Source organism: Camellia sinensis, chromosome 2 (assembly GCF_055761805.1).
Source record: "Camellia sinensis isolate YWXY chromosome 2, ASM5576180v1, whole genome shotgun sequence".
In the NCBI taxonomy this organism is placed as follows: Eukaryota; Viridiplantae; Streptophyta; class Magnoliopsida; order Ericales; family Theaceae; genus Camellia; species Camellia sinensis.
In genome coordinates, this window is record NC_138962.1 from 35,429,963 (window position 1) to 35,448,157 (window position 18,195).

Below are 18,195 nucleotides of genomic sequence, written 5' to 3' on the forward strand. Positions count from 1 at the left end.
ATCGGCTAAAGAGTGGTTGGCTGGATTAAACCAACTCTTAATACTCTTTAGCCGAAGTAAGGACATCGACTAAAGAGTGGTTAGCTGACTAAACCAACTCTTGTACTCTTTAGCCGAAGAAAAGGAAATCGGCTAAAGAGTGGTTGGCTGGATTAAACCAACTCTTAGTACTCTTTAGCCGAAGTAATGACATCGGCTAAAAGAGTGGTTAGCTGGATTAAACCAACTCTTAGTACTCTTTAGCCGAAGAAAGGATATCGGCTAAAGAATGGTTGGCCGGATTAAACTCTTATTACTCTTCAGCCGAAGTAAGGGTACAGACTGAAGAATGGTTGACTGGATTAAACCACTCTTGGTACTCTTCAGCCGAAGTACGTATATCGGCTAAAGAGTGGTTGGCTAGTAAGCTCAGTCAGACCGCTCAGCTAAGACCGGAATAAAGTATCTCGGCCGAAAAATATTGTGTTTCGTTCAAATTGCAGTTAGAAAGCAAGCACAAACAGGAAAGCAAACCAAGATAACAGTTGGAACAAAAGAATTCATTGAAAAACTCATTACAAGTGTAAGCATACAAAGCAAACCGGAATAAGTGTTGAATACAAAAGACGATTTTCATTGATTAAATTCAAAACAAGTACAAAGGAGGGGTCACAGCCCGGTTACAAAGGCAAAAAGAAAAAAGAAGATACAAAATCAGTTAAAAAGATCGTCCAGATCAGCATCCAGCTCAACTCTGAGCCCGGTCTCAGCAGGAAGTTCGGTCGTAGCCAGAACTCGGTTGGGCTAGGTTGAAACAAGCTCCTCTGCGTTCGGCTCAGCTGGAGACACGACTATAGCATCAGGTGCTGAGGGATTGGAGATCGCTGGAATTGGAGGAGTAGGCTGGCGACCGGGCTGAGAGTCGTCTTCAAAAAGAAGAACCTTCATCTCCACCTTCCTCAAGAAAATGCTTCTGAAGGTCGGCGGCATACTCCGCCAGTGAGGCCGGAATGAAATACTGAGGAGCATTGTAGATTTCGGTTTCAGGCCCGCAACCGAGCTGCTCCACAGCACCTCTCCAGGCGCACTTGAAAAACAAATCCTTTCATGCTTCACATTGTTTGATATAAAGGGCTTCGCCCTCCTTGAAACCCCGGAGCTCGGCGTCTTCTGCCTTCTTCTTTAGCTCCGTTATCTCGGCGTCCTTCTTACCTTCGAACTTGACTAGCTCACGAAGGTACTTATCCTTCATCACAGCCAGGGCCTTCTGTTTGTCTGCATCAGCCGAGGTAACTAGTCCGGTCAGACGAGCTACCTCGGCCTCTAGCTCGGCCGTTTTCTGGTAGGACTCCTTTAGTTCGGTTGTTTTTGCTTCAACCTCTACCATGGCTTGCCTTGCTGTGCTCCTGAGCTCTAACACCTTTTTATGCGCAATCTGGCCCTTTTACATGGCCTGACAAAAAAAAGAGAGAGAGAAACTAATGACAAAATCGAACAGAAAGTTTGTAATATTTAGAGAGACAAGAAGAACAACTTACCAGGATCATTGATTTCGTGGCCGAACGGATGGCCTTTAGCTCGGTCAAGTTCTTGTGGTGTTCCATGTCGGCTGGGAGGCACACACTCTTGGCAAGGTTGAAAGTCATCAGATGATCTTTTTCAGTAACAACTGAATCAGTGTCCTGAATATCACAGTTCTGGAAAATCAGTTTGGGTGCCCATTTGGAAGAGCTGGCTCGGTCGGCGTGCTCCGGTTGAGAGCTCGGTGGAGGGCTTGGTGGCAGAGTGGTTTCGTCTTCATCAACTAAGCGTTGTTCGGTCTGGGTAGTACGGGCGCGCTTAGTTCGGCGTGATGAGCAGGGTTGTTGTGATGGTAGGGCCACCACGGTATCTTGTGTTTAGGTTGGTAGTGGTACCTCGGCCCTGCTTGTCTCGGTCAAGAGGGCCTTAACTCTGTTTCTCTTGGCCATTTCTTCTTCAGCAGTCAGTGGGATTAGGTTAATTTGTGGCAAGGTTGGGTCCGGTTCGGGGGCATCCTCCAACAAAAAGTCAGTTACTCTGGCTTTTCGGCGGCTGTTGTATCTGTATGTCGGTTCGAAATTTAGAAGTTTGGCCCAACTTCTTTCTGGAAAACGTAGTGCGGCGCGGATAGTGTTCAGGTTGGGGTAACTGTACAAGGATTGAAGATGGGCTGAATCTGCATAAAGAAGACTAACTGTTAGTTCAGTTCAGGAGCAGGTAACCGAAATAAAAACAAAGAATGTGAACAAACCAAAGTAATTATACCAGGTGTTCCTTTTTTCCAGTTTATACTTCGGCTAGGGATCTGGGCTTGCTAGTCTTCAAAATTGCCAGACACCCAGAAAAAGTCATCATCATTCAAGTCTTTGTCCGGTGTGTCTTTTATTATTTTTTCTCGGCGGCGGCGTATTCTAAGATAGTAAACCCAGCCGTCTTCTTTTGACCCTATGGAGTACTGGTGGAAAATTTCGGCTAGGCCAAGGTTAATGCCAGCTCGGCGGTTTAACTCGGCTATGCCCATTATTATACGGTGTGAGTTGGTGGAAAGCTGGGTTGGACATATTCTTGTTTGCCTAAGGAATTCGCAAATTAAGGATTGGACTGGAAATCTTAGTCCGGTTTCTATTATTGATAAAAGGGCAAAGGGTGCAAAGCCCTGGTTTTCCCAAGGTATAATATCTTTTTTGGCTAAGGTTAGGTGGACATCGTCAGGGATGTTATAGTCCATTCGGAATTCGGCCATACCACCTGGTGTTTCTATTAAAAACCTATATTTACCTATTTACTCCTAAGTTACGTATAAATTATACTTGGTGCTAGCTCGGTCAGAAAATGTTGCTGTGTAGCTCGGTTGAGCGATCAAAAGGAGTGTCTGGGCAACCTAAGTCTGCAAAGTGAAAAAACAGAAGTGTTAAGCACAGATCTTTCGACCGTGCTACAAAGTAAAAACAAGATAAGTCCTACTTCGGCTTTGTGAAATGTTGCAGGTCCTATCTCGGTTTCAGCAGGGTGCTTGGTAGCTCGGTTGGGGCAAGTGATTTGTTAGACCGGTTGAAATTCTAGGGCAGCTTTCTTAGTTCGGTCTGAATTAAGAGTGCTGGTTTAGCCCCAAGATAGTTCGGTCGAAATTAAGGCCTTCAAACACTCTAAGTGCAGACTTAGTTCGGTTTGTTATCTCGGCTAAGATAAGTTCAAAAGATGGTTTTTTGACTTGTTAAAACTACTGGTACAAGAGTTGGTTCGGTTGAACGATCTGGCTAGACTTACACATAGCATAAATAGCATCCTAGTCCGGTTGCATTATGATTTTGGATCAAAAACCAATGTTCTACAAGGTATTACATGTATTCGAGTGTTCTATTGCTAAGTTTTTTCAGAAACATGCAAATAAAGTAGAAAGAAAGAGTGTGTTTTGCAAAAACACACAAAACAAAATACAGTGGATTGAACAAATACGAAAACATGAAAAATAAAACAGATTTATGATGCTTACCTGATGAAGATCGAACAGCCTAGAGGATAGGAGCACACGGTAGCAGCAAAACACAAGCTTCACAATTTCAAGGTTGAAGGACAGTGGAGGTTAGAAGAGAGAGAGAAGAAGATGAGTAGTAATTCGAAATAGTAAGGGTTTGTTTTGTGTAGATGAAAGGACGAAAAGGCGGGAACTGTTCAAAAAACACAAGGTACGAGGGCGGCGTGACAGCTGCCTTCAACCAATAAGAGCATGTCACGTGTCCATGAAATATGAAGCGTTTCAGTTGCTGTGACTGAAGAAACGTTTTGACCGGACAGGTACAACCCGGTGTGAATTTAGCTCGGCTGGAAAGGCTAAGATGGTTTTTTAGCCCGACTGGAAAGACTAAAAGGGTTTTTTACCCGGCTGGAAAGGCTAAATGATTCTAGCTCGGTTGGAATTCTGGAATTTTTTAGCTCGGCTGGTAACAGGTAATCCCTATCATGCTGCGCAGATGAAATTAATGGGCAATTGATAGGGTAATTTATACTTATAAATTGGGCCGAGCTGGGTAATGGGCCGTTATGGGCCATGTTGCGAAGGACTAAGTAAAAAGGCCATGAAGTTACTCCGGCTTAAGAGAGGTGTAAAGTTACTCCGGCCCAAGAGAGGTATAAAGTTACTCCGGTCTGAGAGAATCTTGAGGTTACTCCGGTCTAAAGGAAGCTTTGAACATAGCCCGGTTGCCGTATTCAAAGTTAGCCCGGTCTTGGCTTATCGAGGTTATCTCGGCCAGAACCTTGCTGTTTGATAGCTCAGTCTGATCACACCATGGTTGGCGCTAGGAGAAACCTGGGTAAGAGCAGTGAATGGAAGAGCCGAACTAAAGTTAGATCGGTCTAGTCTGCGGCTTAGCATTAGCCATGCTTACCTCGGTCATAGTGGAATCCGACCATGGTAAAACGATCTCACTTGGTTTAAGCAGTGAGGAGGGTGTTGAAGGATAAGCGTTATCTTTCAAGAGTATGAATCCTAGGAGGACTCTACATGGAAGAGTAAGAGTCCTACTTGGATTGTGCCACATGGAACCTATAAAAGCTCACAAATATCACCTATGGGGAGGTAACACAACTTTGATACATAAAGCTTTTTGTCTACTTGTCTATTTTGCTGACTTAGGCATCGAAGGGGCTTCCGGCACACACCCACCGGCTAGCTCACGTTTGTGTTTTCAGGGAGTAAAGTAACAACGTTTGGAGGAGCACAGACTTGATCAACAGGATTATACGATAAGGTTTATTTCTTTCCCGTACAGCCATAACTCTTTTTTTGCAACCCCTCTACTATTTATAGGTATCACTTCCAATCCTTACTCCACCTACAACCCTCTCTTTTAAAATCTAAACAACTGAAGCTATCCTTAACCCCTATGTACGAGTAAAAAAAATATCTTGCACGTATACTCTTTGTGATCAAATTAGAAATCCTCTAAACGATATCGTTCCTCTTGCAAAACCACTCCAACAAGTTACTCGGCGGGTGTGTGCTGAAAAATCCTTTTGATACTTAAGTCAGTTCTCAAGATCTATATGGGAAAAGCTCTATAAATTATGTAATTAAGGGGTGGTTTGGCATCCTTAATATAATCCATCTTTTTTATCTTTTTTCCATCACATCACTTCTTTACTTTTTTGCACATCTTTTCGTATATAAATTATGTAATTAAGGGGTGTTACCTTTCTTAGGATTTACACTGAGCTTTTGTATATATTATGCACGATTGAATCTTAATAGGACTTTAATTCATCTTCGTAGATTCCTACTAGAGTCATATTCTCAAAGGATAAGGCTTATTCATAAACACCCATATTACCTAAATTCAAGTGAATCGACCTAACTCTCAGGCCGGCAACCAATCTAACTCAAGACTCTAACCCTGTTGCACGTCAATTGTGCAACCGCTTCGGTTGAATCTTACCAACTTTAGATAATATCGCCAACCTGAAACTCAACACCAAGACCATGCTAAGTTTGTCTGGTTTATCTTTTCGTTAAGTTCTTCACTCTAGTCAAATGACTTAAATAGGGTCATTTCGCATGGCCGACATGCTCATTTCATTTGCCCAGTATATTCACATACTGTTTGTCCAGTCGAACATTCATAACTCAATCCTAACCTTCAAGTCAGTAAGTTTACAGGCCGACCCAAGGCCAAGGACCATACTAATATAGCAAGGTCCAAAACAAAGATCCATACTGATTTAGCAAAGTCCAACTCAAAGGGCCATGTTAAGGTCCAACTCAAAGGGCCGTATTGATTTACACTATGTTTGGGAACTTAGGAGAGAAAAGAACATAAATGATTACTTAAGTTATAAGAGAAAAAAAAATAAAAGAAATGATTGTGATTTCTCTCATTCTTATTTAAATAAATAAGATTTAAAAGAAATGATATGATTTTGATTTCTCTCTTTTTTGTTTGGTTAGATTTCATAAAAGAAAATAAAAGAAACTGTTTTATGTTATATTACCAAAATAATATTTTTATATTTTGTCAATTATTTTATTTTTTTTTATTTTTACATGGACAAAATTGGTATTATAAAAATATAAAAATCTGTTAATTTCTTTTCACTCCCAATCTCTCCACTTTTAGAAAGATTAAAAATGATTCTCTTCACTTAAGTTATCCAAATAAGTAAAAAAATACAAATTTCTCCATTTCTTTTTTTTTTTTTCTCTAAATCATTCAATTCAAACATAGTGCTAGTCCGGTCCAATAGTTTAGTGTAAATTACCCTCTCACCTTGCATTTCATTCCTTTCTCCTTGCAACCCTATACACCAAATTTTAGTGTAAATGACAAGCAGCATGGTTACAAGTGTTAGATGTGTTCGGGATTAGACACAATTAAACTTTTACCTGTGATCCTTTTAACTTACAGCAAGAGTTATATTTATAAAGAAAGTATCTAATTTCATTTATATTTCATTAAAACCGTAGATTTGATAAGAGGGGTAGTTTGGAGTGACTTTCTCAAAATTAATAATTTGCAATTATAAATTTGGAACTTTGTTTGGTCTAACTCAATTTTCATAAAATTGAGATTTATTTTTCATTTTTTTTGTTTTTAAAAAATATTTTATGCAATTTTTTGTTATTTTTTAGATATACCTAAAAATTATAATATTTGTGAAAAAAATTTACCAAATACAAAAAATACAAAAAGAATAGGAAATTTTAATATATTTTTGTATTTTGTTGTATCAATGAATTTTTTTTAAAAAAAAATACAAAATTCATATATCAAAATTAAATATATCTAAAAATTAAAAAAAATGATTAAAATATTAAAAAAATTACTAATAATATAAAAAATGAATTAAAAATTTTAAAAATTCTAAACTAAATAGCGTGAGATAAAAGAGGTTCAAGACTTCGAAATAATTTCTCATGTTATAGGGGTCTTTTGGAAAGCGAAAAAAAAAGAGTTAATTTTTAATTTTTTTATTTATTTTGAGTCACATTACTTCTCATATTTTTTATTCAAAAAAAATAAAATAAACTTTAAAAAATCAAAAAATTAACTATTCACCAACTTTCTAAACAACTCCATAGGTTATTTTGCAGTCTTATATTTAAAAAAAAAAAATCTTCTCAATTAATTTTTTTTTTCTTTTATTACTATTGATTTGTAATTTCCTTTTTTCTTTTTTCTAACGCTTTGTATCTCGAGCGCACAGTTCACGCTCCATACGTGCGCGTGAGATGTAACACTGCCGCACTCTCAGTCTCTCCACTAACGACTAGGCCACAATATTCACACTGGCGCGCACACACTCTCTCTCTCCCTCTCTCTCTCTCTCTCTCTCTCTCTCACTCACTCAAAGTCCGTTCACGTTTCACACACTCTCCTCAAATCACACTCTTTTCTCCCCTGGACTCTCTCTCTCTGCCCTCTCGCTTTCTCTCTCTAAAATCACCACTCCCTTGAAATCGTGATTCTCGTTCCAGTTTCTCACTGTTGCTCTCCACTGAGTATTCTCTCTCTAGAAATCCAACTTTCTCTCCAACCAAACAGCGGCAACCTCTCTCTGCTCATTTCTCTCCCTAAGAAACTACCGAATTTTCAGTTTCGGCTCATCTCCTACCTCCATTTCTCGTTGTTCGGAGTTTATACGAGTGTGAGATGATTCATCTATGAGTAGAGTTCAGTCGCATTTGTCTTCATCGTCTTCTCTCTCTAGAAACGCCTATATATAGAGAGAGAAACAGAAACAAGTGTTTGGTTTGGTTTGGTTTTTGTGAATCTCACTTTTGGAGCCGAGCTAGGGCTTCAAAAATGGAGAAGAAACAGGGATTCTTTTCAGCTTTGAAAGAAGAGGTGGTGCGAGGGCTATCTCCTGCGAGGTCACGTGCGAAGAGCCCGGCTCGGAGCGGGTCGCCGATGTCGGGTCTACTCCGACGGAGGAAGCAACAGAACCACGTGGTGAATCCTGAGCCGTTGTCAGTGAGATCCGGAAGCATGAGGATCGTCGGAGAGACACTGACGCCGTTGATGGAGGGTCCGGATCCTGACGGAGGCGAAGTCGGGGATTCGAAGCGGGGCGGGTTGGGGCAGTGGATGAAGGGACATCTCTCGAGGACTCCATCAGTGGCTTCTTCGAATGCATATAAGCGGTCTGATCTGAGATTGTTGCTCGGTGTTATGGGCGCTCCACTCGCCCCTGTGCACGTTAGCACCAATGATCCTTTGCCTCACCTCAGCATCAAGGATACTCCCATTGTAAGTCTCTCTCTCTCTCTCTCTCTCTCTCACATGTGTTTTCGGGGTTTCGTTATTTTGGGAATTGTTTCTCTGTTTTTGCCAAATTTGTGGCGTTATTTGATTTTTTTGACCATAATAGTTTCAAGGAAATTATGCCTCCGTTTGGGAAGTGGGTTGGTTTTTTGGCTTTTTGGTTTTTTTGACTATTTTAACCTGGGCTTAAAAGCTTGGTTTGGGAAGGGCTTTTTGACTTTTTGGCTTTTTTGAGTTTTTTTGTGAGAGAAGAATGTAATGATTATGGGTTGGATGTGATGTTTTGTTTGTTATGGCTAAAATAGCCTATTTTGTTTTTTGTGGCTAAAATAGCCAAAAAAGCCCCAACCATGGCTTCCCAAACGAAGCCTATATAAGTTTTGCTATTCCATTTCATTCATTATCTCCGTATTATGACATTATTTATTTTTCAGATTACGTCATATGATTTTTGACATTTTATTTTGAGTTTCTTTATGATGTTTATTTTTGCTCAAAATTGACTGGGTCACTGGGCATAAGCGTTATTTTGGCATTTTCTCACATCGTACTTGTTTATTTAAACAACTTCAATAAACAGATCCGTGGAATCATTTACTTTTCTCTCTTTTTTTTTTTTTTTCTAATTTAATAAATTTTTTTCTGTAAATCAACTATAATCCTCTGTTTAACATTCCCTGTTATTTTGGGTTCTAAAATATAAAAGCACATCTCTAGCTTATTTTATTATTATTATTATTTTTGTCAATAATATTAATTGTTAGATTAGTACATCTCTAACTTATTTTATTATTATTATTTTTATCGACAATGTTAATTGGTAGATCGGCACAAATGTGAGAAAATCTCCCACCCTTAGTTTAGTTTAGTTTTTAGAGTTTTTGCCCCCTATGTTGGGATTCCATGCTTTACTTGTTTTTGTTCTGCTACAACTCCTCCGTTCATCAATCAAGCACAACACAGGCTGTGGTTTTATGGGGTTCAAAATTTGAACTATAGTTTAGGGAGCGAAAACTCTCGGGTATCCGGCCCACTGGCGGGGTGTATTAGGCCTATTGATTGTTTGACAAAGTGGCTGTTTCCAATTCCAATCCGATCTATCTTTCGGCAGCCCGAGATTTTAAGCTTCTGTTTTCTTTATTCGGTTCTTCTCTTTCTTATCACTTCGGTGAAAATATAAAACTTAGTCTGTTCGGGTACGGTATTGTTGCAGGAATCTTCTTCTGCTCAGTACATATTACAGCAATATACTGCTGCATCAGGAGGGCAAAGGTTGCAGAACTCCATTCGGAATGCATATGCTATGGGAAAGGTGAAGATGATAGCTTCAGAGTTTGAAACTGCCACAAGGGTAACGAAAAATCGAATTGCAGCAAAAGATGCTGAGTCGGGTGGATTTGTCCTCTGGCAGATGAATCCAGACATGTGGTATGTTGAGCTTGCAGTGGGGGGAAGCAAGGTTCATGCAGGCTGCAATGGTAAGCTCGTCTGGAGACACACCCCATGGCTTGGTGCCCATACTGCTAAAGGGCCTGTTAGACCTTTACGGCGTGCCCTTCAGGTGAAATTTTGTTCCTGCCCATGTGCCTGCTTTAATGCTTTTTTTTTTTGTGTGGGTAGTTTGAGTATTTATAGATTTGAGCTATGTTCTTTACAGGGTCTTGACCCCAGAACCACTGCCAGTATGTTTGCCGATGCAAGATGTATTGGAGAGAAAAGGATTAATGGCGAGGATTGCTTCATCCTCAAGCTTTGTGCTGATCCTCAGACCTTGAAGGCCAGGAGTGAAGGCCCAGCAGAGATCATAAGGCACGTCTTGTTTGGCTACTTTAGCCAGAAGACTGGCCTTCTTGTTCACATGGAGGATTCTCATCTGACCCGGATCCAATCTAATGGTGGTGATGTAGTTTACTGGGAAACCACAATCAATTCGTTCCTTGATGATTACAGGCCTGTTGAAGGGATCATGATTGCACACTCTGGGCGTTCTGTGGTGACCCTTTTCAGGTTTGGCGAGATGGCAATGAGCCATACTAAAACACGGATGGAAGAAGCTTGGACTATTGAAGAGGTCGCGTTCAATGTTCCGGGTTTGTCAATAGACTGTTTCATCCCCCCAGCCGACTTGAGATCTGGTTCCCTTAGTGAAACCTGTGAACTCCCTCAAGACGAAAGGGGAAAGAGTGCGATTGCCCTTGCAGCCCATCGGGCTAAAGTTGCAGCACTGGAGAAAGCACACGACAGCACCATTGACAATGTGGTTTGGAAAATGGAAGTCTAACAAAGGTTAGGAAGAAGAAGAAAAAAAAAAAATTAAATAGGACAATTGTTTATATGGCGGTAGTTTTTAATTGACTGACACATCAAATTACAATGTAGGAATTGAGTCATTGATGAGTTTTCTAAGTTAGGTCATGCCTCTATTAGTCAGTGAATAGAGCAAAATTATTCACAGGCTCTACCCGGGCCTAAATGAATCTTTATACTCTCAATGCAGAATCCAACTATGGTGTTGGAGCTCGGTTTTCCCACTGACGGATGGAGCAATGGAGATTTATTTTTACTTCACCTTCCATTCATGGAGGAAGGTGGTGATGCTTTGATATAGTAGAACCACTAGCCTTGTGTGATTTTACTAACTCTCTCGCCTAAATGTATACAGCAGTGGCAAGAAGAACTCTGCTACATGGATTGACCCTAAGGTCTTACTTTTTCTTTAAAAAATTCTTAAGGTGTTTTTGAGTGTGTTAGTGTCAGTGTTGGTGTGGGTTTGTGTGGTAGCTGTTGATAGTTGTTTCAGGTTGGGGCAAAGGTATTTCACCTGCCGGAGTGAAGTCTGTCCTATGTGGGTTTCTGGTTTTATCTTGTCAGACTGTCGTGTGTCGGTGCAGTAAGGCTTGGAAGAGATGATGTAAACAGAAAACTGTATCAGATATTGAATGCTTATGAATGCAAAGAGAGTGAGATAAACATCTTTCTTCATCTCTTTTCATTTGGATCTTTGTGAATTGTACATTTCAATATCCTCTTGAATGCAAAGTTCTTTGATGATAAGATAGTATATTTCTTCTTTATGATCTGCTGAATTACTGACAATATATGGAATTCTAGTTCTCTATTTTTCACGGTCTTTTTTGGGAGTTGTTGAATTGTACAGTGCCCATCTGTGTTGAATGTTGGAACTTTTTTTTACTGTGGCTTTGTTTACCCTTTCTCCATTGATGTTCTCTTTTCATCAGCTGAGAATGGTAGGAGAATTTAGGACAAGGGAGAAAGAGAGATCTAATTAAACTAGTGTGGTTTGTTCGTGCAGTAGGGAGAAAATTTGGAAGTAAAGAGTGAGATCCCATTAGATTGGAACCTGATCTGACATGAAATTTTTTGTTTCAAATATTTTTTGGGGGCCTTCAATTATTGAAGTATGTAATGTGATTTATGTGCTTTGAGATTTTTATATAAGGGGAGAAGAGAAAAAAAATTATAAATATGTGAGTAAATGTCATTTACATTCTCTCATGAATTGATAATTTTTTTTTTTCCCTACCTCTCTTTATATAATTCAGAAGTTGTCTGGGTGCATGCTAAAATAATATATTTATTATCTTTTTATTTTTCTTAAATTATGTTAACTCTTTATTTTTTTTTGCACATTATTACGGGGTGATTTAAAAAGTTAATTAAAGTTAATTTTTGACTTTTTTCATTTTTTTGTGTAAAAAATATTAAGTGATGTAATTTAAAATAGATTAAAAATTATTTTTATTCTTCATTTGGTATTGACTTTTTTAATTATTCTTTTTAGTTAGGGACTTTTTTAGCTTTTTTGGTTTGGTTTTTTCAGTTTTTTTGACTTTTATAATGAAAAAAATATAACGATTATAATTTGAATGTGATATTTTGTTTTATTAATTTATGTAATTAATTTTATCTTTTACAATTTTTTAATCAAAAATTAAATGTCAAACGAAACTGTAGCTAACTTTCGAAATTACTCCTATAAAAAATTAAAAAAATAATCTGAATAGTTGAGACTTTGACTTGGTTAGAGATTTTTAACCGCCTGACAATGTGAGGATAAGGCAGAGAGAGAGAGAGAGAGAGATCGTACTCTTTCTCTTTCCGTTGTGCCCGACAGCATCTGGTGTTATTTGTTGGAAAATTTCAATGGCCTACTTGATTGGAGTGTGCCTTTGGGGCCCCTGCCCTTTTCCCTCAGTCTTGCAAATAAATAGAGAAATGTAAATCTGCGGTCATTCGTGAGATGTCTGGTAAATGTACATGTCTTACAGCTACTGTACATTTTACTTTTACATGAGAGATAGAACAAATTTTTTGTTTTTAAATGGCCGAATCAATTTATACGCACCTTAACGTAGGCTGATTATAAGAATTACAAGACTTTCAACTTCTTGAATGCAACTCTCTATTCTACAACCCTTTATGACATCTTAATATAGTGTGTTTGGTTGAAGATTTTGAAAAAGAATTTCAAAAAAAAATTTAAAAAGATGTATGAAATTAGGTAAATTATAGGCATATTTTATTTATATTTTATCTATCTTTTCATTTTTCTTTCTAAATCCCTCATCAAATCTCTCAACTAAACACAATATAAATTAAAATTACAATATATATCACTTAATCTTTGGGCGAGCGTGTGATCCCAAGCCTTGCAACGGGCGTAACCTGAATTTTCATTGGTTCTTTAATTCTTTCACTTTCATAAAAGATTTGTTACAATTATTATAAAAATATATAAAATGTATAGACCTTCAAATTATTTTATTTTTTTTCATTATGTTATTCTTAACAAACTCGAAGTTCAATATATATATATATATATATATAGGCCTTGTTTGTCAAAGGATAAAATAGTTAATTTTAGATTAAAATTCATAAGAAGATAAAATAAGTTAAAATAGTCAATAAGATAAAATGTCACATTAAATCTATAATCATTTCATTTTTTTTTTCACAAACATCACCTCCAATTATAAAAAAATTCAACTATCTTTCTAAACACAAAAATTTTAATTTACTTAAATAGTCAAAAATTAAATTAACCTACTAAAATAGTTAACTTGCCAAACAACGCGACATTCTTAAATTCTACCATTGTCTCACTATTTGACCCAAGTCAAACTTTCAAGTAGTATATAAATATACATATAAAATAAAGGTTGAGAGTATTAACCCTAGGGGTGTAATTTTGGCCCGTGACCCGCGGTGAGTCCGAAGCCTGCTTGCGGTTCGAGGTGGGCTCGGCCCATTAAGGTTTGTTTAAGGCCGAGCTCAAGCCCAACTCGAGGCTTTGGGCCAGGGCTTGAGCCATCGTTTTGAAGCCTGGCCCGGCCCATGGACCCGACCCGCTTGGTCTGGCCCATCGGTCCGCCCAAAAGCCCGGCCCGAGGCTCTGCCTGCCCGACCCACCTGAGGCTCTGCCCGCCCGGCCTACCTGAGGCCCAGTGTTATTTTTAATGAAAAATAATAAAATTTTGGTGAAAAAATAAAAAAAAATTAAAAATTGTTTAGGCCCGCCCAAAGCCTGAGCCCAGGCCCAAACCCAAGGGTCCGGCCCACTAGCCCGCCTAAAACCCGAATACCCCTGGGTCTGGGCTTTAGCCAAGGCCTAGTTTACTAACCCGTGCCCGGCCAGAACCCGACATGGGCCAGGCCGGGCCAAAATTACACCCCTAGTTAAGCCTTGTTTGGGATGTGAATTAGTTTTTTTTTACTATTTTAGTTTAGAGTTAAAAAAAGTTTCGTTTAGAATGAATTTTTTGACTTTTTTAATTTTTGTGAAAAAAAATAAAATAATTATGATTTAGATATAATATTTTATTTTTTTAATTTTTTAATTTATTTTATTTTCTTTAGACTAAAAAAACAAAAAACAAAAATGTGAAACTTAGGCTTAGTTTGGCATGTTTGAAAAAAGTTAAAAAGTCACTACCCTATTTAAATCGCATCACCTTATTTAAGTCGCATCACCTCTCTAACACATCACTTCAAACCCAACCCAAATCCAATTTATATTTCGTAAAAATTTTAAAAATACACTTAGTGCCGTTTTGGAAACCAAAATAAAAAGCCACGTTTTTGTCAAAAGGTCCAAAAACGCAAGTGGCAAAAACGTAACAAAATTGGTTTGGGAAATTATAAAAACAAAAGTGTGAAATTACAAATTAGGGTCTATGATAAAAAAATAAAAAAATAAATTTTTTATGTTAGGTAAGGGTATTTTGGTCATTTTAATTTGATTTGACACTATAAACAAATATTAAACTAAAAATCAAAAGTTAGTTTTTTACCTACTTCTCAAATCACTTTCTAAAAAGATAAAAAGCTTGGTAAAAAACTAAAAGCTAACCTTTTACCAATTTTTTAAAGGACCTTGCTACATCTCCTAATTTTTGGCCCCCTAATCTCCCTAAATTTCAAAAAAAAAAAAAAATTGTCCAAAATAACGTCGTTTTAAGAATTAAAGGGATTAAAAAAGACTTTTTTAAGAGGACAAATCATTTTCCTTTTTTAAAATACCTCTTATTTAAATCATCTCAAACAACCTCTTAACCTAAATTTAGCAGTTACCGATCCCTAGTGGAGTTGCATCGTTTGAAGCAAAGCTTGTGTGAGAAAGAATCATATCATCAAAGTACAATGGGATAAAATGCCTCCCAGCCTAGCCCAGCGCCCATGTGATTCTCTTCTTTCTTTTTCTTTTTTTTTAACTATATATTATTATATATTTGTGCTCTGGTGGTGCTTTGTTCTGTCCTATGTTTTTACTTTGCTTTTGGGCGATCACTGTCTCTCTCTTCTTTTACTCTCTCCACTTGTAGATATGTTCAATTTCTTTTTAGCTTGCAATTTTTACAGCTGTTGTGGTTGTGGGGTGAAGCTTCCTTCTTTCTTATATATGATGATGTTGTCCCTGAATGGTCAAATGCCTCACTGATGAGTACTTTGCATCAGTAATGATAAGAAGACTTGTGCATGGTGTGAATTCATTTCAAATTAAAATTGAAATTGTTAATTAGTGTGCTCAAAAAAAGAAATTGCTAAGGTAGAGATCATGAATATGAATGAGATAAAGAGAGAGAGAGAGAGAGTCTATTTTATGTAATTGGGCAACTAATAATTTTACTTTTTAGTCCTCCTAGTGATTCTTAGGTAAAAATAATATTTGAGGAAAAAAATTGATGTTGAATTTCTCTCAAATTTATATTTTAGTTTGAAAGAATTTGAGAGCTCTACGAGGTTTATCATGAATTTTATTTTAATGACTCGAATTATTTTTTTGTTTTTGGAGTCTTCAATGTATATTAAATCAACTAAATCAAACCTTAAGTCTCATCGAATGGAGTCGACTATATAAATCCTTCTTCTCTACGCGGTTTTATCAAAGGTCATTTTGCTTCTCAAATTAAGTAAATTCATATCTCTATTTCTTACGCTAGCTAACATTAATCTAGGCCTATCATGTCTCATAATACTTCCATCTACCATCATCACATCTCGTTACTACTTCCTCTATTGGTCTCCATTGAATATAACCAAACCATCTCAATCTGTTCTCTCTCAACTTATCTTCTATCGGTGCTACTCTTACCTATTCCAGAATATATCCATTTCTAATTCCATCTTTTCTAGTCTTGCCACACATCTACCTTAACATCCTTATATCAGTAACACACATCTTATTTACATATTGTTTCTTGGTTGCCCAACACTTCATCCTATACAACATCACTAGTTTAATAAATGTTCTATAAAAAATTTTTTTTAGTCTAGTGGGTACTCGTTTATTGCACAGTACCCCAGATGCACTTCTCCACTTAAGCCACTCTCGCCTTAATTCTATAGACCACATCCATATCAATCTCCGCCGCCGTTGTAATAATCGACCTTAAATAACGAAAATGTTTACTCTTAGATAGTTCTTGGTTCTTAATCTTCACTTCTCTTTTGCTTTCATTGTTACTATTACTAAATTTACACTTCATATATTCTACCTTAATTATGTTTATCCGAAATTCTTTAGATTCAAGTGCTTCTCTCCAAAATTCTAATTTTGTATTAACTTCTTCTCTAGCCTCATTCACTAATACGATATAATCTACAAAAAGAATAAACCATAGCATATCATCCTGAATATTTCTCGTCAACTCATCCATAACTAAAGCAAAAAGTTGACACTTCTGTTATATCTCGCAATCGACATTCCATCACCTTTTCTCATACTTTCATTATATGACACATTAATTTGATTCCTTTATAGTTGTTATAATTCTGGACATCTTTATTTTTACGTTGACTAATAATTATCAATGTGTTTTGTTTGAGTTTTTTGAATTAAGTTTTTTTAAAATTGAATTTTTTGATTTTCGTATTTTTTTATTTTTAGTGAATATTTTTAAAATTTTAAACATTTTTTTTACTTTTTTAGATGCACCTTACTTAGATGTATATAAAAAGTAAAAAAATTGTAAAAAAATATTTTTAAAAATTAATAAATACATAAAAATACAAAAAAAACTAAATTCTCATTTTTTTTTTGTATTTTTGGTATTTAGTGAATTTTTAAAAGGTTTTTTTCATTTTTTTTTTACTTTTTAGGTATATGTATGTTAGGTATGTTTAAAAATTAAAAAAATTGTTCAAAATATTTAAAAAAATTCAGTAAAATAAAAAAAAATATGAAAAATAAAAAAATAGAATTTTTTGAAAAGTCTTTTTGAAAAGTGATAACCAAGCATAGTGTATAATTTTTTTATTTTATCATGTTTGTCTCTAAAAAAAATAATAATAAGTATATTTTTTAAAATAGGCTATCAATTTTTTGGGAGACTTAACATAATAAAATTGATATAATTAAAATTATAAGAATTAAATTAATAAAAAAAAACTATAGAAATTACAACATTATTTTTTTTTTAAGGAAGAAAAAAAGGGGTCTAATAAGAGACCATTTACTGAAAAGGGGTGGGGGCTGCAGAGGCCAATCACTTGGGATCATCACATGAACACCTGGAAATGGAGGTCAAGTTTGGGATGTCAAAAAACAAAAAAAAAAGTTAAAAAAATTGTTTAAAAAATTAAAAAGTTATCATTATTTACTAAAAAAAATATAAAAAAATTAATTTTGCACATAGCCGTACAACTCATCAATCTAACTCGTTCAGATCTGTGCTGCGTTTTTTAAGAAAAATTGCACAGTTGGGGTGTAATTTTAACACACTATTATTCAGGTTGTGGGGGCCATCACGGGTCCTGTTTTAATAATCTGAACCGTTCAATGTGTAGAATTCGTTAAGTACTATATGTTTACAAAAAAATCACATTGATCGGATATCAATAACTATATAATCAAATCAATTTTGTATAAAAAAATGGATGGTGTTATGATTAGCGGTTGAAAAAAAAAATCTGATCAGATAGCTATCGATATCCGATCAACGTACTGTTTTACATGTATATAGTACTTGACGAGTTCTACACATTGAACGGTTCAGATTATCAAAACGGGACCCGTGATGGCCCCCATGAGCCGAATAGCACCATCCAGTGCAATGCCCAAAAAGTAGAAAATTACTTCTTAGCATCTATTCAACCTGTGCAGATAGGACAACCGTACAACTCACACTCCTAATCTTCTCCTACATACTAATTTATACAATTTTTTAATACACATTTTTTCATAAAAAGTCAAAAAATTAACTCAAATAACCATTTTTTCCTTAATTTTTTAGTCTAAAAAATCAAAAAATATATTTATTTAAGACACCTCAAACAAGCTCAATAATATTGATTGAATGCCCATGGTGTGGTTCAATCAATCCATTTTGATGTAGACAGTTCAACCATGGTGGCCTTTGATGTATTGATGGGTATGACTAATGGTATATGTGTTAATTAGTGTATCAATTGATGATAT

The 18,195-nt window shown here is 36.4% G+C and overlaps 1 protein-coding gene across 1 annotated transcript; it reads left to right on the forward strand.

The window, feature by feature from the left end:
• Positions 1–7,314: 7,314 nt before the first annotated feature.
• On the forward strand, positions 7,315–11,312 carry LOC114316023 (uncharacterized). The gene is made up of 4 exons (XM_082914077.1): positions 7,315–8,243; positions 9,472–9,819; positions 9,916–10,544; positions 10,756–11,312. Exons 1-3 carry the CDS (start codon positions 7,800–7,802, stop codon positions 10,537–10,539), a joined length of 1,416 nt encoding a protein of 471 aa, XP_082770203.1. The 5' UTR covers positions 7,315–7,799; the 3' UTR covers positions 10,540–10,544; positions 10,756–11,312.
• The last annotated feature ends 6,883 nt before the right edge of the window (positions 11,313–18,195 follow it).